The sequence below is a fragment of the Coregonus clupeaformis genome, chromosome 25 (genome assembly GCF_020615455.1).
Source record: "Coregonus clupeaformis isolate EN_2021a chromosome 25, ASM2061545v1, whole genome shotgun sequence".
Taxonomy (NCBI): Eukaryota; Metazoa; Chordata; class Actinopteri; order Salmoniformes; family Salmonidae; genus Coregonus; species Coregonus clupeaformis.
The window spans coordinates 21,872,504-21,899,926 of record NC_059216.1 but is presented as its reverse complement, the minus strand read 5'-3'; the positions used below and the strand labels follow the sequence as shown (position 1 = coordinate 21,899,926).

The 27,423-nt window shown below is 41.9% G+C and overlaps 1 protein-coding gene and 1 long non-coding RNA gene across 2 annotated transcripts in view; one reads left to right on the top strand and one right to left on the bottom strand.

Moving 5' to 3' along the window:
* The window catches only part of LOC121539410 (unconventional myosin-VI-like), a 97,522-nt gene extending 79,259 nt beyond the window's left edge, over positions 1-18,263 (bottom strand). The window contains exons 1-2 of the mRNA XM_041847890.1: positions 18,131-18,263; positions 2,218-2,360 (exon numbers count right to left, since the gene is read on the bottom strand). Coding sequence (XP_041703824.1) covers positions 2,218-2,334 — 117 coding nt within the window. The 5' untranslated portion in view covers positions 2,335-2,360; positions 18,131-18,263. The remainder of the gene's footprint in view (positions 1-2,217; positions 2,361-18,130) is intronic.
* LOC121539411 lies at positions 17,777-18,780 on the top strand. The gene is made up of 3 exons (XR_005995365.1): positions 17,777-17,874; positions 18,257-18,376; positions 18,597-18,780. It is a non-coding gene; the product is annotated as an uncharacterized LOC121539411 (long non-coding RNA).
* Positions 18,781-27,423: the final 8,643 nt, after the last annotated feature.

Sequence of the window (27,423 nt, the reverse complement as noted above, 5' to 3'; positions counted from 1 at the left end):
AGTATGGCTGCCCAGATCCTCGCATTGAAGATGAGGATGGCCCAGGTGTTCCCATGGTTGAGGCAGACAATGACAGAAATGGACTAGCCAGCAGAGATGCTTTTGCTATGCTGCACTTCTCACAACAAAGACAGCTCAAGTGATTGAAGCAAACAATAGCCATGGATCGGTAACAAAAAGGTTTTTAATTCACAAATGGAAATATCAGGACCCAGAACTGGTGCTGGTTTGAGAAGAACATTGGTACTGCTGCTGCTTCCTGTTTCTCTCCTCCTCCTTCATAGCCAACTCAACACAAAGGATTTGCATCTTCATATAGTGCTCTTCTTTTAAATACATTAGTTTGTCACGCATGCTCAGCCTCCGTCTTTGTCCTCTGGCCCAGGTTAGTGACACAACCTTCCCTCCTGGCTGCTGCAGATGTTGCGGGCTGACCTTCATCCTGCTAAGACAAGTCCCCTTCAAGCTATGGTTATCATCTGCCTCTAGAAAATGATTACATTGCTGCATTAGAGAACATTATTTCTTCAAGAGTTGAGTTCATTACATACTTTTTATTATGGGAGTGCAAGAGATGACTGACAACATTGCATATCGCCTGCAGTCCTGGGATGGCACATGTTGAATGAACGTGTCCAACCAAATGAGGATTGGAACGGTCCCCCATCTGAACTGTCCAAATGGTCATCATCGGGGATACCTTCCAGGGGTTGCTGGTTATCAATGACCCCGGTCAACAAGTCCCCCTGCTCATCTGTCTCTGGTCTAACTGGGGTACCTCCACCAGTCTTGAAACGCTACCTACAAGCAACAGCATTTGTCTTCTTTAAGTAGATTTTTATGTTTTTCCACAGGAACTTAGAAAGACAAAATAATACAGGAATTATATTAGTAATTATGTATGATATTGTTTGTTATATTTCTGTCTCACAAATACAATTAGGCCCCACTGTGTTGTGTTACACAAGAAAACAGACATTTCAAAGTGACTGATTTGTAAAAGTGGGCCAACAATACAGCATCTTACCTCAAGTTGTTGTAGCGTCCTTTTGTTTACTTTTTCATTTGAGTTGAATTCATTACACATGGTAGTCTAGGCATTATTTTTCTTGTTTTCGGTTGATGAATCATGCTGTTTTTTCTCGATCATTTGTTGGTTTGACAATTTGCTTCAAGAGGATTTTTTCAAAGTTCCTGAAATTATTGAAATGTTTTCTTTTACCTCTGTCCATTGTTTGGTTTAGGTGACTTGCTCCAATTCCACACAATGCTTATGTATTAGCGTCCCATCCCTGTTTCTTTAAGCATCCTCAGGTCAGCACCAAGTGCACATCGTTAATCTAATCAGGCTACCTTAGTCTGGGACTTCCTAAGACATTTTTTAAATCTAAATTAATTTAAGTAGAATTAGCCTAGTCCTGATTTAAATTAAACACTGTCCGCGAAACTGCCCCTGAGATTACAAAACATTAGGAACACCTTCCTAATATTGAGTTGTACCACATTTTGCCCTCAGAACAGCCTCAATTCGTCAGGGCATGGACTCTACAAGGTGTCGAAAGCGTTCCACAGGGATGCTGGCCAATGCTGACTCCAAAGCTTCCCACAGTTGGGTCAAGTTGGCTGGATGTCCTTTGGGTGGTGGACCATTCTTGATACACACGGGAAATTGTTGAGCGTGAAAAACCCAGCAGCGTTGCAGTTCTTGACACATTCTGGCACCTACTACCATACCCCGTTCAAAGGCACTTCAATATTTTCTCTTGTCCATTCAACCTCTGAATGACACACAATCATTGTCTCAATTGTCTCAAGGCTTAAAAATCCTTATTTAACCTGTCTCCTCCCTTTCATCTACACTGATTGAAGTGGATTTAACAAGTGACATCAATAAGGGTTCATAGCTTTCACCTGGATTCACCTGGTCAGTCTATATCATGGAAAGAGCAGTCCTAATGTTTTGTACACTCAAGTGTATATCGTGATACAAAACATAAACAGACAGACTCATTCCACGGGGTCGAGTGTGTTGGTTTTTGTTATTTCCTTTGAATTTGTGTCCAATTAAGACCTAGACAACCAGACGAGTTCCTAACTAATCAAATGACCTTAAATGATCAATCTAATACAAGGGAGAAGAGGAAAAAAACAGCAGGCACTCTGCCCTCCATGGAACGGGTTTGACACGTGTTCAAAACTGTGCCAAGTCTGACTGACCTTGCCCTTCTGGTTGAGTGATTCGATGGTGAGGGTGTCAGCTCCGATGTCCACGATCATGCCCAGCTGGAACCCATCGGTGGGGTGGGGCGCCCATACTGGCTTCCCATCCTCCATGGCTAACCACAGCTACCCTGTGGGCTCTGCACAACATGAAGAGAGGAGAAGAGTCAGGAGGTAGAAGCCTGATAATATGCATGCCAACAACAAAATACTACTACTGAGTTTACCCATTGTGGGTTAGGCCTAGTTTAATAAAGTATGAAGCTATCCATCTATATACAGGTCTACCTTCTGTATATCCCTTATCGAATAAATATGCTATGCTCCATACTTCCTCCAGATAAATAAGTAGCCTATAAACACAATTGTATGACAGCATTCATCCAACCATGTCAGTACGTGCAACCCTAGTGTGTGCTTTGCTTTCCATTATCTTGTTATTCCCTTCATGAATGACTGATCCTGTAAATGAGGATTTTCCATTGGAAGAGGACAGGACCTAGGCATCTCTCCAAAATGAGGATTTGCCATTTGGAGAGGACAGGACTAGGGTTGAATATTTTCCTGGTGTTATACAAATGTTCCATCCCGAGAATAAATTGCTTCTCTCCTTGTTAACCCGGTATTTCCTGTCAAGACCGGAAGTGTCATTCTAAAGCATATAAATGTCTGGATGTGATTCGAGTTTTGATCGGCATGGAAATTAAATCCTGATACTACATAAGCCTGATGAGCCATACGTTAAAGACATTTTATGAGCCCAAGCCAAAAAAAGCCCAAATGATTGTGCCCAATACATAGCCTACGATATATAGGCTACCGCATATTATGCATGACAGAAAAATATATAAAAGCCCATAGATGTAGCAAAGCTCTCTTGGGTAAATAAATGAAACAAGTTCCAGTAGGCTAATCTTTTTGAGTGTGCACTGCATTACTGTATTGTATAATACTGTTTTATATGGACTGGAAATACACACCTCTTTCAAACCATGAACCTGTGAGAGAACAAGTGATGATGGTGCAGGACATGCGGCCTACAAAGTTGCAATTATAGGCTAGCGAATTTGATTTACATTTTGAAATATAAAACTGTCATCAAGGCAAAGGGTGGCTACTTTGAAGAATCTAAAACAAAATATATTTTGATTTGTGGAACACTTTGATTCCATATGTGTTATTTCATTGTTTTGATGTCTTCACTATTGTTCTACAATGTAACAAATAGTAAAAAAAAATAAAGAAAGACCCTTGAATGAGTAGGTGTGTCCAAACCTTTGACTGGTACTGTATGTCCAGCAAGCTATTCTAATCTAGCTTTTCCTGGGCCTTGAAGAGCAGGTGCGTATTGCGCAAGAGACCGAGGCTTGAACAGGATTATCTACACTGAACAAAAATATAAAACGCAACAATTTCAAAGATTTTACTGAGTTACAGTTCATATAAAGAAATCAGTGAATTTAAATAAAATAATTTGGCCCTAATCTATGGATTTCACATGACTGGGAATAAAGATATGCATCTGTTGGTCACAGATACCTTAAAAAAAAAAAAAAGTAGGGGTGTGGATCAGAAAACCAGTCAGTATCTGGTGTGACCACCATTTGCCTCATGCAGCGCGACATCTACTTCGCATTGAGTTTATCAGGATATTGATTGTGGCCTGTGGAATGTTGTCCCACTCATTTTAATGTTTTAAATTTTAGTCATTTAGCAGACGCTCTTATCCAGAGCGACTTACAGGAGCAATTAGGGTTAAGTGCCTTGCTCAAGGGCACAGACAGATTTTTCACCTAGTCGGCTCGGGGATTAGAACCAGCGACCTTTCGGTTACTGGCACAACGCTCTTAACCACTAAGCTACCTGCCGCTATGCGAAGTCGCTGGATATTGGCGGGAACTGGAACACGCTGTCATACACGTCGATCCAGAGCATCCCAAACATGATCAATGGGTGACATGTCTGGTGAGTATGCAGGCCATGGAAGAACTGGGACATTTTCAGCTTCCAGGAATTGTGTACAGATCCCTGCGACATGGCGCCGTGCATTATCATGCTGAAACATGAGGTGATGGCGGCGGATGAATGGCGCAACAATGTGCCTCAGGATCTCATCACGGTATCTCTGTTCATTCAAAAAGCCATTGATAAAATGCAATTGTTAGTTGTCCATAGCTTATGCCTAACCATACCATAACCCCACCATGAGGCACTCTGTTCATGGGGCACTCTGACATCAGAAAACCGCTCACCCACACAACGCCATACACGTGGTCTGCAGTTGTGAGGTCTGTTGGACGTACTGCCAAATTCTCTAAAACGACGTTAGAGGAAGCTTATGGTAGAGCAATGAACATTACATTCTCTGGCAACAGCTCTGGTGGACATTCCTGCAGTCAGCATGCCAATTGCACACTCCCTTGTTTGACAAAACATACAAAATCATGAATGACTCGTATGCTGTGTGATGATATGAACGAATAAATGATTGACTGATACTAAGACTGACACAAATTAGTCGACTGGTCGATTGTTTGGTCGGTAGGCTGATGGTCGACATTTTTCTTTGTCAAGCAGTAGCAAATATATACAGTACCAGTCGAAATTCTGGACACGCCTACTCATTCAAGGGTTTTTCTTTATTTTTACTATTTTCTACATTGTAGAATAATAGTGAAAACATCAAAACTACACTGCTCAAAAAAATTAAGGGAACACTAAAATAACACATCCTAGATCTGAATGAATGAAATAATCTTATTAAATACTTTTTTCTTTACATAGTTGAATGTGCTGACAACAAAATCACACAAAAATTATCAATGGAAATCATATTTATCAACCCATGGAGGTCTGGATTTGGAGCCACCCTCAAAATTAAAGTGGAAAACCACACTACAGGCTGATCCAACTTTGATGTAATGTCCTTAAAACAAGTCAAAATGAGGCTCAGTAGTGTGTGTGGCCTCCACGTACCTGTATGACCTCCCTACAACGCCTGGGCATGCTCTTGATGAGGTGCCGGATGGTCTCCTGAGGGATCTCCTCCCAGACCTGGACTAAAGCATCCGCCAACTCCTGGCCTCCAGTCTGTGGTGCAAAGTGGCGTTGGTGGATGGAGCGAGACATGATGTCCCAGATGTGCTCAATTGGATTCAGGTCTGGGGAACGGGCGGGCCAGTCCATAGCATCAATGCCTTCCTCTTGCAGGAACTGCTGACATATTCCAGCCACATGAGGTCTAGCATTGTCTTGCATTAGGAGGAACCCAGGGCCAACCGCACCAGCATGTGGTCTCACAAGGGGTCTGAGGATCTCATCTCGGTACCTAATGGCAGTCAGGCTACCTCTGGCGAGCACATGGAGGGCTGTGCGGCCCCCCAAAGAAATGCCACCCCACACCATGACTGACCCATCTGTGAAGAGCACAGGGCGCCTGTGGCGAATTTGCCAATCTTGGTGTTCTCTGGCAAATGCCAAACGTCCTGCATGGTGTTGGGCTGTAAGCACAACCCCCACCTGTGGACGCCGGGCCCTCATACCACCCTCATGGAGTCTGTTTCTGACCGTTTGAGCAGACACATGCACATTTGTGGCCTGCTGGAGGTCATTTTGCAGGGCTCTGGCAGTGCTCCTCCTGCTCCTCCTTGCACAAAGGCGGAGGTAGCAGTCCTGCTGCTGGGTTGTTGCCCTCCTACGGCCTCCTCCACGTCTCCTGATGTACTGGCCTGTCTCCTGGTAGTGCCTCCATGCTCTGGACACTACGCTGACAGACACAGCAAACCTTCTTGCCACAGCTCGCATTGATGTGCCATCCTGGATGAGCTGCACTACCTGAGCCACTTGTGTGGGTTGTAGACTCCGTCTCATGCTACCACTAGAGTGAAAGCACCGCCAGCATTCAAAAGTGACCAAAACATCAGCCAGGAAGCATAGGAACTGAGAAGTGGTCTGTGGTCACCACCTGCAAAACCAGTCCTTTATTGGGGGTGTCTTGCTAATTGCCTATAATTTCCACCTGTTGTCTATTCCATTTGCACAACAGCATGTGAAATGTATTGTCAATCAGTGTTGCTTCCTAAGTGGACAGTTTGATTTCACAGAAGTGTGATTGACTTGGAGTTACATTGTGTTGTTTAAGTGTTCCCTTTATTTTTTTGAGTAGTGTATGAAATAACACATATGGAATCATGTAGTAACCAAAAAAGTGTTAAACAAATCAAAATGTATTTTATATTTGAGATTCTTCAAAGTAGCCACCCTTTGCCTTGATGACAGCTTTGCACACTCTTGGCATTCTCTCAACCAGCTACATGAGATAATCAACTGGAATGCATTTCAATTAACAAGTGTGCCTTGTTCAAAATTAATTTGTGGAATTTCGTTCCTTCTTAATGCGTTTGAGCCAATCAGTTGTGTTGTGACAAGGTAGGGGGTATACAGAAGATAGCCCTATTTGGTAAAAGACCAAGTCCAGATTATGGCAAGAACAGCTCAAATAAGCAAAGAGAAACGACAGTCCTTCATTACTTTAAGACATGAAGGTCAGTCAAAGCGGAACATTAAGAACTTTGGAAGTTTCTTCCAAGTGCAGTCGCAAAAACCATCAAGCGCTAAGATGAAACTGGCTCTCATGAGGACCGCCACAGGAAAGGAAGACCAAGTTACCTCTGCTGCAGAGGATAAATTCATTAGAGTTAACTGCACCTCTGATCGCAGCCCAAATAAATGCTTCACAGAGTTGAAGTAACAGACACATCTCAACATCAACTGTTCAGAGGAGACTGCGTGAATCAGGCCTTCATGGTCGAATTGCTCCAAAGAAACCACTACTAAAGGACACTAATAAGAAGACTTGCTTGGGCCAAGAAACACGAGCAATGGACATTAGACTGGTGGAAATCTGTCCTTTGGTCTGATTAGTCCAAATTTGGTTCCCACCGTGAAGCATGGAGGAGGTGTGATGGTGTGGGGCTGCTTTGCTGGTAACACCGTCTGTGATTTATTTAGAATTCAAGGCACACTTAACCAGCATGGCTACCACAGCATTCTGCAGCGATACGCCATCCCATCTGGTTTACGCTTAGTGGGACTATCATTTGTTTTTCAACATGACAATGACCCAAAACACACCTCCAGGCTGTGTAAGGGCTATGGGTGACCAAGAAGGAGAGTGATGGAGTGCTGCATCAGATGACCTGGCCTCCACAATCACCCGACCTCAACCCAATTGAGATGGTTTGGGATGAGTTGGACCGCAGAGTGAAGGAAAAGCAGCCAAAAGTGCTCAGCATATGTGGGAACTCCTTCAAGACTGTTGGAAAAGCATTCCAGATGACTACCTCATGAAGCTGGTTGAGAGAATGCCAAGTGTGCAAAGCTGTCATCAAGGCAAAGGGTGGCTACTTTGAAGAATCTCAAATATAAAATATATTTGTTTAACGCATTTTTGGTTACTACATGATTCCATTTGTGTTATTTCATAGTTATGATGTCTTCACTATTATTCTACCATGTAGAAAATAGTAAAAAATAAAGAAAAACCCTTGAATGAGTCGGTGTGTCCAAACTTTTGACTGGTACTGCACATGGATGATTTATGACATCAGGCAACTGATTATAGACCTAATTAAGTTGGAGTTTCCTCGCTCCTCACTTTTCTTAGACTATTAAGGCAAGGGCTGTTTTCTAATTTCCTCACTCTGCTGCTGCCTCCGCCGCATTGTTCTCAACACCAAAACGCTGGTTAACTTTGCCATTATGCACATAGCAACATGGTCTAGGAAAAGGCGGCAAAATTCAACAGTGCACTGATGTTTCAGAACTGCGGGTAGTGACCGCTATCCAACGCGGGAGAAAGCGCATGTTATAAAATAATATTTTTTAAAATTAGTGTTGCACCATTGTACTTACATAATATAACCATACAGTGCATTCGGAAAGTATTCGACCCCCTGACTTTTTCCACATTTTGTTACGTTACAGCCTTATTCTAAAATTGATTAAAATTGTTCCCCCCCTCATCAATCTACACACAATACACCATAATGACAAAGCAAAAACAGTTTCTTTTTGTGCTAATTTACAACAACCAAAAAACGGAAATAACACATTTACATAATTATTCAGACCCTTTACCCAGTTCTTTGTTGAAGTACCTTTCGCAGCAATTACAGCCTGGAGTCTTCTTGGGTATGACGCTACAAGCTTGGCACAACTGTATTTGGGGAGTTTCTCTCATTCTTCTCTACAGATCCTCACAAACTCTGTCAGGTTGGATGGGGAGCGTCGCTGCACAGCTATTTTCAGGTTTTTCCAGAGATGTTCGATCGGGTTCAAGTCCGGGCTCTGGCTGGGCCAAACAAGGACATTCAGAGACTTGTCCCGAAGCCACTCCTGTGTTGTCTTGGCTGTGTGCTTAGGGTCATTGTCCTGTTGGAAGGTGAACCTTCGCCCCAGTCTGAGGTCCTGAGCACTCTGGAGTAGGTTTTCATCAAGGAGCTCTCTGTACATTGCTTCGTTCATCTTTCCCTCGATCCTGACTAGTCTCCCAGTCCCTGCCGCTGAAAAACATCCCCACAGCATGATGCTGCCACCACCATGCTTCACCGTAGGGATGGTGCCAGGTTTCCTCCAGACGTGATGCTTGGTATTCAGGCCAAAGAGTTCAACCTTGGTTTCACAACACCAGAGAATCTTGTTTCTCATGGTCGGAGAGTCCTTTAGGTGCTTTTTGGCAAACTCCAAGCGGGCTGTCATGTGCCTTTTACTAAGGAGTGGTTTCCGTCTGGCCACTCTACCATAAAGCCCTGATTGGTGGAGTGCTGCAGAGATGGTTGTCCTTCTGGAAGGTTCTCCTATCTCCACAGCGGAACTCTGGAGCTCTGTCAGAGTGAACATGGGGTTCTTGGTCACCTCCCTGACCAAGGCCATTCTCCCAAGATTGCTCAGTTTGGCCGGGCGGCCAGCTCTCGGAAAACTCTTGGTGGTTCCAAACTTCTTCCATTTAAGAATGATGGAGGCCACTGTGTTATTGGGGACCTTCAATACTGCAGAAATATTTTGGTACCCTTCCCCAGATTTGTGCGTCGACACAATCCTGTCTCGGATCTCTAAGGACAACTCCTTTGACCTCATGGCTTGGTTTTTGCTCTGACATGCACTTTGGGACCTTAAATAAAACAGGTGTGTGCCTTTCCAAATCATGTCCAATCAATTGAATTTACCACAGGTGGACTCCAATCAAGTTGTAGAAACATCTCAAGGATGATCAATAGAAACAGGATGCACCTGAGCTCAATTTCAAGTCTCATAACAAAAGGTCTGAATACTTATGTAAATAAGGTATTTCTGTTCTTTATTGGTAATACATTTGCAAACATTTTCGCTTTGTCATTATGGGGTATTATGTGTAGATTGATGAGGAAAAATAAATAATTGTATCAATTTTTTCGAATAAGGCTGTAATGTAACAAAATGTGGAAAAAGGGAAGAGGTCCCAATACTTCCCGAATGCACTGTATATAATTTCAGTAGCATGTCTTAGAGTGATGGACTATGCCATCCCCACAGCCTCCGCGATGGATTAGTCCACTCAGACAGGCACGAATCAGACAGGTGTCTTGTGCACCATGATTTTTTGTTTTTACAATTTGCTACTGACTGCTCGATTAAAGAAATCTCGATCTACCAAACAATCGACCAGTCAACTAAATGGGGTCAGCCCTATAGCTAGCTAAGCTAACTGAGGCCACATTTTGTGCTCTCTCTCCAACTCCATCCAAATAAAACAGCCTACCTGTTGGTTGCTTGTTGTAGCCTACTCCTTCTCGTTTCACAAACTTTAATTCTGTAACTTATTCCATCTTGCATTGCATTAGTGAACTCTCACTCCACTTGCTACACATTGAGCCTCTTTGCCACTTTGATTGGCCAACATAAACAACAAGCTACACCTTTAAAAGGCTACCGGATGGCTACCGGTATTTTTTAATGAGGAGCTTGTCATAAACAATACATTGAAAATATAGTTTTATTAAATAATTTGAAATGTCATGGTATATCCTTGTATGAAACAATGTAACATGGATATTTTAATTTAGAAAAAGCCTGTGTTAAAATAGGCCAATAAATGTTTTTGCGCAAAAGATTAACTCACTAGTATTTTAATACTAGTCTACGTTCTGATATTTTTGAATAACCGTGCACATCCCTAATCACCGAGTGATCAGATCAACAACGCCCTGTTAGCTTAGCCAATCACTTAGGTGATCAGATCAACAACGCCCTGATGGCTTGGGCATGGAACTGAACTCAAAAGCAGACTCTCCAAAGTTTAGGCCTACAGTAAATCTAATGCAGGTACTATGAGTAAGTGGACCATATAAGGTCAGTTCTGTATTTGGTTTGGCACAGGCAAAATAAATGTTGTTCCCAACATAGTCCTACAATGTGGCATCATTTGGAAGTGGCACCATGCAGAGGCTTACAATGACAGCGTAAGGAACCACTGCGTGCACTACAGCATAACTTGACCATGGCAGTGTGAATGGTGGCCATTCATCAGAACTAGAACGCAAAACATCCAAACATGACAAGACCCTCGACATTCATACTCCATGCAAAACATCAACAAGCACACCCAACACTAGTGATAGTGCTGACAGCTTTACTTTACACTTTGCAAGCCTTTAAGTGGTAGGCCTAATCCTATGGCGCAGGGTGTACATACAGAACTGACTCTTGGCTCGGCTATCCAATTAGTTTGTGGGATTGAGGTGCAATGTCAGAGGCGGGGATTGCAAAGTGCTGAGATGACTGGTTCATTTACTCAGCAACTTCTCTTCCTGGTACTCCTGTTAGTGAATGGCCAAAGAGGATTTCAAACCAATTACCTTATTGAAAGAGGAGCTGGCCAGATGAGGCATAATATACTGAATAAAAACAAACGCAACATGCAAGAATTTCAAAGATTTTACTGAGTTACAGTTCATTTAAGGAAATCAGTCAATTGAAATAAATTCATTAGGCCCTATTCTATGGATTTCACATCAACGGCAATACAGATATGCATCTGTTGGTCACAGATACAGTAACTTAAAAAAAAAGCTAGGGGTGTGAATCCGAAAAACAGTCAGTATCTGTTGTGACCACCATTTGCCTCATGCAGCGCGGCACATCTCCTTCACATAGAGTTGATCAGGCTGTTGATTGTGGCCTATGGAATGTTGTCCCATTCCTCTTCAATGGCTCTTCAATCGGTGCACAGATCCTTGCGACATGGGGCCGTGCATTATCATGCTGAAACATGAGGTGATGCCGGCAGATGAATGGCACGACAAATGGGCCTTAATGCAGTCAGCATGCCAATTGCACGCTCCCTCAAAACTTGAGACATCTGTGGCATTGTGTTGTGTGACAACATTTTAGAGAAATAAGCTTTTTGTGCATATGGAACATTTCTGGGATCTTTTATTTTAGCTCAAGAAACATGGGACCAACACTTCACATGTTGCATTCATATTTTTGTTCAGTTACTGTAGCATTACTAGGCCTAATCATATTTCAAAGCCATAGGCCTACATGTACAATATGGAGACATAGGCTACTATTTATTCTGATCCGATGGCCTGAGTTTCCCCTTTTCCAGATATCGGCCTGCCTAGGCCTATTCTAATGAGCAGCTTTGAAAAACCACTAACTAAGACTAGTTCCTTGTTCTCTGAGAACACGAGGTCATTGGCACAACCACATCATTATTTCCAGAACACTAGATATGCCATGTTTGATGACCTCAACAGGAAATATCACCAATAACTAACTAAAAAGACATCTAACTAACATACTTTGTGCTCTTTAAAGATTGACAAAACAAAAATCAAATCAAATGTCACATACACATTTCTTAGCCACAAGCAGACTTCAACATCAAAAGGTGCAGTAGAGGAGCATTTGTATGAATCATAAAAAATATATTTTAAAAAATGGGCACAATGTTTAAAATCAGAGATTCTACGCTACAGCATTAAAACATCTATATAATCAGTGCATTTTTTTTTATGTCCTTTGCTTATGACATTTTGATAGTGACCGTTACACCAAAGTAACAGACACCGCTTATCAAATTAATCGTCACAACAAACCAGCCTCCTAATACAGGTCCCATGTGGTTAGCTTCGACTCGAACATGTAATCCTCTTATGGCTCCTAAACCCCAACGGAAGTGAGATATTTGTCAGGACTGTTGAAGTGCAATAAGGTGTGGTCAGCGGTCAGCCCTCAGACCATGAAAAGAAAAACAGTCTGAGGGGAGATGCACAGACGTAGACACCAGTGCGGTCATGGAGGAGACCAGGGTTCATAGGTTAAGGCAGGTTTCCTGGAACACACATACACACAGAACCTCCTGCCTGCCTCTAGCTTCCTGTTCCCTCTATAGAACAGAGGATATGGAAAATACATTGGGATATGTGCTCTGCTGCAGTCTGACAGGATGTAGGGAGGAGTACAGTGGTGCCGGGTGTGTCAGCGGCCAAGCAAGCATTACAACCTAAAGGAGGCCATTCAGGGCTCGTCAGAGAACAACTAATAGCAAAAGCTATTATTGTCCAGAACAGAGAGCATTCATTAAGCACATTATAAATTAGCCTAGTGCAGTGTTTCTCAAACTCGGTCCTGGGGACCCCAAGGGGTGCACATTTTGTTTTTTGCCCTAGCAATACACAGCTGATTCAAATAATCAAAGTTCATTGCGGTCCTCAGAACAGAGCTTGGGAAACGCTGGCCTGGTGCATGAGGACATAGGTCTTCAAGCGTAAATATTTTGATGGTTCTAGACACAGACTGCTGTTGATAGCAAGCCAGAATTATGCCACTTGAATTTTTTTGTGATGCTTATTTTATGGTAAGTGAAGCATCATGGCATGCACATTACTTTAGTTCAACAGTTAGCTAGCTAACTTCATAGCTTTGTCCAACAACCATTGGCTGAAACTAGCTAGCTATATAAGTGTTTAATAAATTGATTATATACATATACATAATTCTTACCTGACAGCTTTAGTCACATGTTGACATTATAGTGTTGGATATTTAGCCACATTTTGGAGCATTTATCAATCCAATACTAGCTACATTTATCAAATAACAGCAGGCAAGCTCGAGCTAGATAGCTCAGGGCTAAAGGTAACGTTATCACTAAACAGCCCTATAATAACCTAGCTAAACAAATGGCAGGCTTAGGCTATACAGCTAGCTTCTGTAGTTAGAAAGCCAGCTATAGCATTGTGAGACACTTCAGGTCAGTTTATACTTGGTCTAACGACATGTCTGTAGACAATTAGAATGCGACAAGTGTCGCTGGTCAAAACAACATTTAATTTCTACTCCGGTGGAATGTCTTTAGACAGTCGCTGCAACTGTCGGTTTCCTTCTCACACAGACATGAAATAAGTTAATGTCACTGCGACTGTCGCAACTAGAGAATGACCAATAATCGTCCGAGCTGCTATATCGGGCCGATATTGGCCTTTTCTAGTCTACCGGCCCTTCTCTATCGGCTTTGCTGATAGTTCCTCCACATAGCAAAGCTGCTGCTACGCCAGCCGCCACTCACCGCCTGAGCACTGCACAATGATGAGGAATGTCTAGCTGGGAAAATCAGCAGCAAGCTAGATCATTCTCCAACAGAAAGATGCAGTATTGAGAAATTGATTAATTTCAGTGACCAAACTCAAACTCCTGTTGCAAATATTAGTTTAGTTAATTCACTAACAATAAGGCTAGTGTCGACGTGCCCGGACATGCATGCAATAAGCAAACTAGCTAAGCAGATAGCTATGTGACCTGTTAGCAAAGATCACGATAACTAACCCTTTCATCTGTGGTGCTAGCTATATTAGCTACTATGCCAGCTAGCTGGCTAGATAAACATGGTGCTAAAATATCAGATAGGAGCTAATAGCCAACGTAGCTAGCTAACGTTAGCTGGTTATTTTGAACATGCACCATTTTCCGCAACGAGCCATCTGACTTGCGGTGTAATGTTCGCTATTAACTGGTGTGCTGATCTAACCAACCACAATCGTATCCGTAAATTGGCAGTTGATAGTCGGATTAGATGATTGTCGTGATAGTGAAAGAAGGTGTTTTAAAATGCCAAAATAAAGGTTGGCAATATGTTTAGCTACGTAAGAATCTTCCTGCATCTTTATGGACCAAGAAAGCTGTAGATCAGCGTGCGTGTGTTCTCACTTCTCAAACTATGGGCAGATCTGAGTCATGCAGACAGAACAGCCTCATCGTTTCATATTTTTTCCTACCCTTGCTCTCCATGTCAGATATTATGCACATTTATGGCTTAGTAGCAAATGTCATCGCCTTTGAGCTAATTCTCATAGTAGCTTCAGCAAGTGATAATAGTGATGGATAGAGATGTGAGGAGAAGTGAAAAGGAGTGGCGTTACAGCCTCGTTCTATCCAATCGTAGCAGCAGGATCAAGTTACAACGCGCCTATTTCTTGGCAGATAGTTGAACTAGCCAATTGAGTCGTCCTGGCAGCTAAGGTGTTTAGCGATGTGTCCTGACAGCTGAAAAATACATACACTGAACAAAGACATAAAAATGCAACATGTAAAGTGTCTCATGTTTCATGAGCAAAAATAATAATTCCACACGCACAAAAAGCTTATTTCTCTCAAAGTTTGTGCATACATTTGTTTACATCCCTGTTAGTGAGCATTTCTCCTTTGCCAAGATAATCCATCCACCTGACAGGTGTGGCATATCAAGAAGCTGATTAAACAACATGATCATTACACAGGTGCACCTTGTGCTGGGGACAATAAAAGGCCACTTTAAAATGTGCAGTTTTGTCACACTATACAATGCCACAGATGTCAAGTTGAGGGAGCATGCAATTGGCATGCTGACTACAGGAATGTCCACCAGAGCTGTTGCCAGAGAATTTAATGTTCATTTCTCTACCATAAGCTGCCTCCAATGTCATTTTAGAGAATTTGGCAGTACGTCCAACCTGCCTCACAACCGCAGACCATGCGTAACCACGCCAGCCCGGTACCTCCACTTCCGGCTTCTTCACCTGCAGGATCGTCTGAAGGGGGTGGGGAGTGCTGAGGAGCATTTCTGTCTGTAATAAAGCACTTTTGTTGGGGGAAAAAAATCATTCTGATTGGCTGGGCCTGGCTCCCCAGTGGGTGCACTTCTGCCCAGTCATGTGAAATCCATAGATTAGGCCTAATGAATTTCAATTGACTGATTTCCTTATATGATCTGTATCAGTAAAATCTTTGAAATTGTTGCATGTTGCGTTTATAATTTTGTTCAGTATATATTCTCGTTCACGGATAATTGCTAAAAATACTAGTTTCATAAGCATCCGTGATCACAAATCATGACGTTACATTGGAGACATTTGCATTGAATAGATGTAATTTTATATTCTCAAACTAACAGCAGTGCCTATATGATGTCCTTCCACACAGGCGTGACATGCTGGAGTGATGCTTCTATGCAAATGTTGATGATCAGTAGGCTAATATCCCAAATGGAAGGCAACCAGATTGTTTGTCATCGGTAGCACCATAGACTCAAGCTCAATGCCTTAATGCATGCGCACACTCCTATTGAATATGCATTCAACTGGCCTACTGTAGCTCAGTTGGTAGAGCATGGCGCTTGCAACGCCAGGGTTGTGGGTTCGTTTCCCATGGGGGGCCAGTATGAAAAATGTATGCACTCACTAACTGTAAGTCGCTCTGGATAAGAGCGTCTGCTAAATGACTAAAATGTAAAATGTAAACAGTATTGTGAGTAGGCCTATGCCATCTTAAATTTACCCAATATCTCAAGAGATTTAACATTCAAATAAAATTATGACCATTATGTTGTTATGTAGTTAGATTGGTAAAAACTAAGTCAAATGTATTGTTTGATTAAAAAATGTATGCATTAATGACCAAATCCATCTGTGATGAGACGGAGTTCTAAAATGTTCAGATAGAATGACCTACTTTTATTTCGTCACACTCATAACCGTGAGTTATTTTCTGAAGGCGAGGTCAGTACAGGTGCATCAAACCTGGGACCGAGAGACTGAAAAACAGCTTCTACCTGAAGGTTATCAGACACTTAAACAGCCATCACTAGCCGGCTACCCCCCAGTTCCTCAACCCAGCACCTTACAGGCTGCTGCCCTATATACATAAACATGGGATCACTGGTCACTTTAATAATGGAACACTAGCCACTTTAATAATGTTTACATACTGCTTTACTAATCTCATATGTATATACTGTATTCTATTCTACTGTATTTTAGTCAATGCCACTCTGACATTACTCGTCTTAATATTTATATATTTCTTAATTCCATTATTTTACTTTTAGATTTGTGTGTATTGTTGTGAATTGTTAGATACTACTGCACTGTTGTTGCTAGGAACTCAAGCATTTTGCTACACCTGCAATAACATCCGCTAAATATGTGTATGTGACCAATAACATTTGATTTGTTGTGGGTTTATTTTCCTGTAATAATTAATAAAAAGTAGTTAAAGTTAAGACATTGTCAGATATACTCGCCATTATTTGAACTGGCTAGCCAGTTCGAACCAAAACATTGTTTAGAAAGTTGCTTTTAGTTGCCTGGCTTGCTAGGATAATATATACAAAATTCATTTTTAAGCAGATGGGTTTATTGGTGTTAAAGATCAATAATCCACTTGGTTAGAGAGAAAAATTGTAATCAGCTTTGAATAAAGTAGTAAAATGTAATGTGAGTATGTTTGGGGAAGAACGTCCCCCCCTCCAGTGGGGCAAAAAAGGGCCGTACATCAAAACCTCATCATAGCGAGGATATTCATAGTGAGATGTGCAATGTAATTTGGTTCCGATATTTGATTTATTTAATTAAAATAAGATACCTAGACTTTAGCTTTTAAGAGTCAGTTACTCAAATGTCAAAATTAAATGCATTTTTGCCCCATAGAAGGGGGCGTTTTGCCCCAATAGTGGGTCAAACCACCCCCTTTCTAATTAATGAATTCATTCTACCCACATATTTCCCTTCAAAATCTGTTTGCATAAGGATAGCCAGTATGCACATATCAAAATCATACCAAACATTGCTTATTTCTGTCAGTAAATAGACAAGGGCTCTCCATCCCTGTTCCTGGAGAGCTACCCTCCTGTAGGTTTCCGCTCCAACCCCAGTTATAACTAACCTGATTCAGCTTATCAATCAGTTAATTATTAGAATTAGGTGCGCTATATTAGGGTTGGAGCGAAAAACCTACAGGACGTTCGTCTCCAGGAACAGGATTGGAGAGCACCTGAAATACATTTCCCCCAAGTTACCCTAGAGCAGGGTTCTTCAATTCCGGTCCTGGAGGGCCGAAACACTTCTGTTTTTTATTTCTACCTGGTAGTTAATTGCACTCACCTGGTGTCCCAGGTCTGAATTAGCCCCTGATTAGAAGGAGAGGATGAAAAACAGAGGTGTTTCGGCCCTCCAGGACCGGAATTGAAGAACCCTGCCCTACAGTATGATATTTAGAGCACTTACAAGTGTGCTCTCGGCCGGCAATAGAATGAATGTTCATGATGTCACTGCGACAACTACAGACATGTCAATTGTAAAGTAGCCTTTTCACTTCGATAATTTGTTTTAGCCAATGCAAAGCGAAATACAAATGAATGCACATTGTAACACTATTTCGACTAATAGTTTCTGTAGCTAGCTAACGTTATTCATCTCATTGTGTTAGCAAACTGTGCTCGCTCCATCATCACATATAACTAGCTCCCCCTTCCAGCTAGCCACGAGCTAACAAGTGTAGCCTACTAGTTAGCTAAATGGTTTGCAAGATAACTAAAAAGTGAGGAACTTACAACAACGTATCCCTCAAATGTTACGTCTGTGTTCTTAATGTGGCTCAACGAAAACTGGTTCAAATTCCCGCATACAGAATATCCTTGAGACTATATCGGAGCTTTTCCTTTTGGTACTCTATCCAGCACTTAAGCACAGCAGCAGACAGCCTCCCCAGAGCGCAGCAGACTGAAGTCCAGGCCAGCTGGGAGGCAGAGATGACGTCACTGGGAATGAACTTGGCTTCCAAGTGCAGGTGCAGCCAGGTACAGCAACAACCATCATCACACTGCTCATCATACCTGTAGCATAAAGGTATAAGTTGTATTAGTTGTAACATGACTTGATTGTATTTGAATACGAATGCAGATTGATGATTATCTATGTTGAAGGATATTTATTTGCACTTGATAACAGTAAAAGTAATGCATGTCATTGTTTAATGTTTATATAGGATTGCTTTTAAATTATTGTACTTTTCACCAGATGATCATGGAACTAAAGCACCGAGGGCAGATTATAGACTGAAGCAAATTGGCATACAACATCACAATGGTTTCAACAAAGGTGTGTAACATACCAACTTCAGCCCCATAAATATTTGAGAGGCTAGTCATTTAAAACTTTTTGAAGACATCACCTGAAGAAGACATCCTATCCCCAATTGAAAGCCAACACTGGGTTTGTAAATCTAATTAGGACATCTGATACACATTGTATCACATTTCCCACAGGGAGAACTCATGTAAAGATGACATGAAATGTTCATATGTTGTTTACTTTCTTTGCTAATGCTATAGTCCTGTCCTCAGTGTCCAGTTCACACATAAAAGATAACTGCACACCTAATGCAGCACAATGCCAGCCAAACAGTTGTTTAGGCCTATATTTTTTGTAAGTCACATTTTCTGGGTAACTGACCACAAGGGTAAACCATTGGAGGAATGAACCTTCATACAATTGATTGAGGTCAGTGAGAACATATTATTGACCACAACCTGAGGTAGAGTGGCAGGGAAGAGGGGGTATGTCAAAAGAGGCTGAGGAGAATAGAAGGAAAGGAAAGCATAGTCTTTCAGGGAGGGACTGTGACATAACTGGAGAGCTGAGCTGTTACACGGAGGCTGAGCCAGAGGAACAATTTAATCAGATTAATAGAGCAGTACATCTGAGGCTGAGCTCTGTTGAGCCCACAGACCTTCATGCAAGCGAGGCTAGACTGGGGAATCCCCCAGCCAGAGATGGGCGTGACTAAGGGACTAGACAGAGCACATTATGAAACTGCAGTTAAATCAATAACCCTCCTAAAGTGGGTTGGTCGATAGGAACTCAATAACGTACCAAAAGTCTTGTTTTTGCATAGGCAACTACCCATTTCCTGAAAATATCTGCATCATAAAAGGACCACGAAACAAAATGTGGTACTTAAACATTCACTTTATTTTTCACTTTAATACTTTCTTACACTTCAAATGTAATCTAAACAATGCTCACTGATCATCTTTGAGTGTTTTTAGGACATTTAATCTAAAGTTAACATACATTATTAATTCACTCCAGATGCTAGGCTTCTTGCTCAACAGATTGGCAATCCAACAAAGTGTCCCTCACAAATAATTCACAAGTGCTAGAAGAATTTAAAGCTAAAGGTTCCCTCTATGAAGAAACATTCAAAAATGTACAAAACATGTTATAATTCAATAGTCTCATATGTCTGACATATTTTCAAACAGGACATTAAGAATAAACCAGAGCCATTTATAGAACAAAGCTCCATTTAACAATGCGCCATCTGCACTGAAATTCTCCTTTTAAGTGATTTTACTGTGACACGACAACTAAGGGAAGAATCCTATCACCGTCCTATCAACCAATTAACATTGAGTAACACAGATACTTAACAGTCACAAGTGCAGCCCAAAAAACTAAACAGAAATGACTTAAAAATATGACAAAGTTGGCATATGTACAGTAACAGTGAAATCCGTAGTGAGACACGAACGGAAGGTGCTACAGTGCCTCCAGAAAGTATTCAAACCCCTTGACATTTTCCACATTGTTGTTACAGCCTGAATTTAAAATTGATAAAATGTTGATTTTGTATCACTGATTTACACTCAATACCCCATAATGTCAAAGTGGAATTATGTTTTTTAGAAATGTTTACAAATTAATAACAAATGAAAAGCTGAAATGTCTTGAGTCAATAAGTATTGAACCCCTTTGTTATGGCAAGCCTAAATAAGTTCAGGAGTAGAAATGTGCTTAACAAGTCAGATAATAAATTGCATTGCTCTGTGTGCAATAATAGTGTTTAACATGATTTTTTAACGACTACCTCATCTCTGTACCCCCACACATACAATTATCTGTAAGGTCCCTCAGTCGAGCAGTGAATTTCAAGCACAGATTCAAGCACAAAGACCAGGGAGGTTTTCCAATGCCTCGCAAAGAAGGACACCTATTGCTAGATGGGTAAAAAATAAAAATAAAGCAGACATTGAATATCCCTTTGAGCAAGGTGAAGTTATTAATTACACTTTGGATGATGTATCAATACACCCAGTCACTACAAAGATACAATTGTCCTTCCTAACTCAGTTGACGGCGAGGAAGGAAACCAGGTGATTTTAAAGCAGTTACAGAGTTTAATGGCTGTGATAGGAGAAAACTGAGGATGGCTCAACAACATGATAGTTAACATTGTAGTTACTCCACAAAGAAGGCTGTACAGAATACAAATATTCAAAATAAGGCACTAAAGTAATACTGCAAAAAAATGGCTAAGAAATTAACTTTATGTCCTGAATACAAACCATTATGTTTGGGGCAAATCCAACACAACACATCACTGAGTACCACTTCATATTTTCAAGCATGGTGGTGGCTGCATCATGTTATGGCTATGCTTGTCATCGGCAAGGACTAGGGAGTTTTTTGGGATGTAGAGCTAAGCACAGGCAAAGTCCTAGAGGAAAACCTGGTTCAGTCTGCTTTCCAACAGACACTGGGACCTTTCAGCAGGACAATAACCTAAAACACAAAGTCAATTATACACTGGATTTGCTTACCAAGAAGACAATGTTTGAGTGGCCGAGTTAGTTTTGACTGAAATCAGCTTGAAAATCTATGGCAATACTTGAAAATGGCGGTCTACCAATGATCAACAACCAACTTGACAGAACTTGAAGAATTTAAAAAATAATAAATGGGCAAATATTGTACAATCCAGGTTTGCAAAGCTCTTAGAGACTTACCCAGAAAGACTCACAGATGTAATCACTGCCAAAAGTGATTCTAACATATATTGACTCAGGGGGTCAATATATTATATTTTATTCTTCCACTTTGACATTAGAGTATTTTGTTTAGATCATTGACAAAAAATGACAATTAAATCCATTTTAATCCCACTTTGAAACACAACATCATGTGGATAAAGTCAAGGGGTTGTGAACACTTTCTGCTAGGTCCATTCAATCCGCATCGCAGAAGTTCAGCATTAGTGTGATTGAAATTTAAAGGCAATGTTCCCGCGTTAGCAGATTGCATTCACGGTAAACGCTGCATATGTCAGCTAAATCAGAAATTACCTTTACATTTCTATCGCGGAATCTGTAACATTTCAATTTTACAGATTGAATAGAGCCCTAAATAACCCCATTAAATCAAATGACTGAACTTGATCGTACTGAATAGTATACCCATTTAATGGAGGTTACAAGTAATTTGTGTCCTCTTGTTGCTGTTGAATTTTGAGGACAAGCTCCCTGATATCTGCTCGCTTGCTCTTCACACGCTTCAGTGGAAACCATTTCTTCAGATCCTTGGGCGGCTCAAAATCCTGTGGGGGATTCTAAAGTAAAAAATAAAGGCTTCATTACAAATCCCAGCAATATTAGCATTGATCAGGTTACAAGGGGGGGATGCAGCGCAACAAATGTCTCACAAGATCAATGATTCATTACGCAATTTAGATAATTTAACGTTACTGTTACACCAAAAACACCTAATTTCTAATAAGATTTTAGGATGGTTAGCTGAAGCTGAATATAAAAACTATAGGCAGGATATGTGCTTTGATTGAAACAAAATACAAAAAAGGCTAATAGTTTGTTAACATCATCTGCTCTAATTCGCTCACGAAACAGTAATTCAAGATGATAGAAATGCATAGGCTATTCCCGTGAAACTGATTGCGATCAATCAAATGATTGGCATGCAGATGGTGTTTCACAGGTAAATCGTGAATAATTATAATTCATGATTGACAGTGATGATGGCCTATAGGTATGCCTAACTTGGTGTTTGAGGGAATTAAAAGTAGAACATTTTCTTGAGACAATGTGTGTGGACATAGGCAGACGTTGCAATTGGAGGATGCATTTTATATAACAGGGATCTCGAACCCTGTTCCTGGAGAGCTAACATCCTGTAGGTTTTCATTCCAACCCTAATCTAGCGCACCTGATTCTAATAATTAGCTGGTTTATAAGATGAATGGGGTTAGTTACAACTGGGGTTGGAGTGAAACCATACTGGAGCAGGGTTGGAGAGCTCTGTAATGATAGGCTATTTAATCAGTGGCATCTGTCGGTTCAAACTTTGAGGAATATTTTTTTGCGCTCCCTCATCTAAAGGAAAATAGCACTACACCACTGCAAGTCAGATCTGTGGTAGGTCTGTAACCGTGGTGTCTGTGTGCTGCATGTGTTCCCCGCTGGCTTCATCAATCTGAGCAGAAGCCAAAATGCAACCTTCCTGTGCTCATTATGAACAGGGTAAATAAAGGACCTTGAATGACAGCACCATGGACAACTCCTCCATTCACCCGGAGACTTCATGCCTACCGCTGTTGTGTCGTCGGCAAACTTAATGATGGTGTTGGAGTCGTGCCTGGCCACGCAGTCATGGGTGAATAGGGAGTACAGGAGGGGACTGAGCACGCACCTCTGAGGGGCCCCCCGAGTTGAGGATAAGCGTGGCAGATGTGTTGTTACCTACCCTTACCACCTGGGGGCGGCCCGTCAGGAAGTCCAGGATCCAGTTGCAGAGGGAGGTGTTTAGTCCCAGGGTCCTTAGCTTAGTGATGGGCTTTGAGGGCACTATGGTGTTGAACGCTGAGCTGTAGTCAATTAATAGCATTCTCACGTAGGTGTTCCTTTTGTCCAGGTGGGAAAGGGCAGTGTGGAGTGCAATAGAGATTGCATTATCTGTGGATATGTTGGGGCGGTATGCAAATTGGAGTGGGTCTAGGGTTTGTGGTGTTGATGTTAGCTAGCCAATTCAAAGCACTTCAAGGCTACATATGTGAGTGCTACGGGTCGGTAGTCATTTAGGCAGGTTACCTTAGTGTTCTTGGGCACAGGGACTATGGTGGTCTGCTTGAAACATGTTGGTATTAGAGACTTAGTCAGGGACAGGTTGAAAATGTCAGTGAAGACACTTGCCAGTTGGTCAGCGCATGCTCAGAGTACACTTCCTGGTAATCCGTCTGGCCCTGCGGCCTTGTGAATGTTGACCTGTTTAAAGGTCTTACTCACATCGGCTACGGAGAGCGTGATCACACAGTCGTCCGGAACAGCTGGTGCTCTCATGCATGCTTCAGTGTTGCTTGCCTTGACGTTGGCATAGAAGTAATTTAGCTCGTCTGGTAGGCTCATGTCCCTGGGCAGCTCGCGGCTGTGCTTCCCTTTGTAGTCTGTAATAGTTTGCAAGCCCTGCCACATCCGACGAGCGTCAGAGCCGGTGTAGTATGATTGAATCTTAGTCCTGTATTGACGCTTTGCCTGTTGGATGGTTCGTCGGATGGCACAGCTTGATTTCTTATAAGCGTCCGTGTTAGAGTCCCGTTCCTTGAAAGTGGCAGCTCTACTCTTTAGCTCAGTGCGGATGTTGCCTGTAATCCATGGCTTCTGGTTGGGGTATGTACACTACCGGTGAAACGTTTTAGAACACCTACTCATTCATATGTTTTTCTTTATTTTTACTGTTTTCTACATTGTAGAATAATAGTGGAGACATCAAAACTATGAAATAACACATACGGAATCATATAGTAACCAAAAAAGTGTTAAACAAATCAAAATATATTTTATATTTGAGATTCTTCAAATAGCCACCTTTTGCCTTGATGACAGCTTTGCACACTCTTGGCATTCTCTCAACCAGCTTCACCTGGAATGCTTTTCCAAAAGTCTTGAAAGAATTCCCACATATGCTGAGCACTTGTTGGCTGCTTTTTCTTCACTCGGCGGTCCGACTCATCCCAAACCATCTCAATTTGGTCGAGGTCGGGGGATTGTGAAGGCCACGTCATCTGATGCAGCACTCCATCGATCTCCTTCTTGGTAAAATAGCCCTTACACAGCCTGGAGGTGTGTTGGGTCATTGTGGTCCTCTGTAGCTCAGCTGGTAGAGCACGGCGCTTGTAACGCCAAGGTAGTGGGTTCGATCCCCGGGACCACCCATACAGTCATGCGTGCATACATTTTTTTTTTTGTGTAAGTCGCTTTGGATAAAAGCCCAAATCAGATGGGACGGCGTATCGCTGCAGAATGCTGTGGTAGCCATGCTGTTTAAATGTGCCTTGAATTCTAAATAAATCACAGAGTGTCACCAGCATAGCACCATAACACCTCCTCCTCCATGCTTTACGGTGGGAAATACACATGCGGAGATCATCCGTTCACCCACACCACGTCTCACAAAGACACGGCGGTTGGAACCAAAGATCTCCAATTTGGACTCCAGACAGATTTCCACCGGTCTAATGTCCATTGCTCATTTTTCTTGGCCCAAGCAAGTCTCTTCTTCTTATTGGTGATCTTTAGTAGTGGTTTCTTTGCATGAATTCAACCATGAAGACCTGATTCACACAGTCTCCTCTGAACAGTTGATGTTGAGATGTCCGTTTATATATTTTTTTAATTTTTGGGGGGAGTAGATCAGCTTTAATATTGCAGATAGTTTGTAACTTCCATCAATGTAATTGTCTGCATCACTTCCAATCCCCCATATGTTTTTTTTTTGTCTTTCAAAGATAATTCGTAAAAATCCAAATAACTTCACAGATCTTCATTGTAAAGGGTTTAAACACTGTTTCCCATGCTTGTTCAATGAACCATAAACAATTAATGAACATGCATCTGTGGAACGGTCGTTAAGACACTAACAGCTTACAGACAGTAGGCAATTAAGGTCACAATTAGGAAAACGTAGTATACTAATGAGGCCTTTCTACTGACTCTGATAAACACCAAAAGAAAGATGCCCAGGGTCCCTGCTCATCTGCGTTAACGTGCCTTTGGCATGCTGCAAGGAGGCATGAGGACTGCAGATGTGGCCAGGGCAAGAAATTGCAATGTCCGTACTGTGAGACGCCTAAGACAGTGCTACAGGGAGACAGGACGGACAGCTGATCGTCCTCGCAGTGGCAGACCACGTGTAACAACACCTGCACAGGATCGCTACATCCAAACATTACACCTGCAGGACATGTACAGGATGGCAACAACAACTGCCCGAGTTACACCAGGAACGCACAATCCCTCCATCAGTGCTCAGACTGTCCGCAATAGGCTGAGAGAGAGGCTGGACTGAGGGCTTGTAGGCCTGTTGTAAGGCAGGTCCTCACCAGACATCACCGGCAACAACGTCGCCTATGGGCACAAACCCACCGTCGCTGGACCCCCCATCAGTGCTCTTCACTGACGAGTCGCGGTTTTGTCTCACCAGGGGTGATGGTCGGATTCGCGTTTATTGTCGAAGGAATGAGCGTTACAGCGAGGCCTGTACTCTGGAGCGGGATCGATTTGGAGGTGGAGGGTCCGTCATGGTCTGGAGCGGTGTGTCACAGCATCATCGGACTGAGCTTGTTGTCATTGTAGGCAAGCTCAACGCTATGCGTTACAGGGAAGACATCCTCCTCCCTCATGTGGTACCCTTCCTCCAGGCTCATCCTGACATGACCCTCCAGCATGACAATGCCACCAGCCATACGGCTCGTTCTTTGCGTGATTTACTGAAAGACAGGAATGATAGTGTTCTGCCATGGCCAGCGAAGAACCAGGATCTCAATCCCATTGAACATGTCTGGGACCTGTTGGATCGGAGGGTGAGGGCTAGGGCCGTTTCCCCCAGAAATGCCCTGGAACTTGCAGGTGCCTTGGTGGAAGAGTGGGGTAACATCTCACAGCAAGAACTGGCAAATCTGGTGCAGTCCATGAGGAGGAGATGCACTGCAGTACTTAATGCAGCTGGTGGCCACACCAGATACTGACTGCTACTATTGATTTGACCCCCCCCTTTGTTTAGGGACACATTATTAAATTTTTGTTAGTCACATGTCTGTGGAACTTGTTCAGTTTATATCTCAATTGTTGAATCTTGTTATGTTCATGCAAATATTTACACATGTTAAGTTTGCTGAAAATAAACGCAGTTGACAGTGAGAGGATGTTTCTTTTTTTTTGTTACTTGAACTCTGTGAAGCATTTATTTGGGCTGCAATTTCTGAGGCTGGTAACTCCTCTCCAGCAGAGGTAACTCTGGGTCTTCCATTTCTGTGGCGGTCCTCATGATAGCCAGTTTCATCATAGCACTTGATGGTTTTTGAAATGTTCTGTATTGACTGACCTTCATGTCTTAAAGTAATGTCGTTCATCTTTAGTTATTTGAGCTGTTCTTGCCATAATCTGGACTTGGTCTTTTACCAAATAGGGCTATATTCTGTATAACCCCCCTACCTTGTCACAACACAACTGATTGGCTCAAACACATTAAGAAGGAAAGAAATTCCACAAATTAACTTTTAAGAAGGCACAACACTATTTGAAGAATCTTAAATATTAAATATATTTTGATTTAACACTTTTTTGGTTAATACATGATTCCATATGTGTTATTCCATAGTTTTGATGTCTTCACTATTATTCTAAAATGCAGAAAATAGTAAAAATAAAGAAAAACCCTTGAATGAGTAGGTGTGTCCAAACATTTGACTTATTATGGATCCCATTTACTCTTCCTGGGGTCCAGCAAAATTAAGGCAGTTATACATTTTAAAAACATTACAATATTTCACAACATATTAAGTGTGTGCCCCCAGCCTTCTACTCTACTACCACATATCTATAACACACAATCCATGTGTACATGTGTGTACAGTGGCTAGCGAAAGTATTCACCCCCCTTGGCATTTTTCCTATTTTGTTGCCTTACAACCTGGAATTAAAATGGATTTTTTGGAGGTTTGTATCATTTCATTTACACAACATGCCTACCACTTTGAAGATGATGCAAAATATTGTTT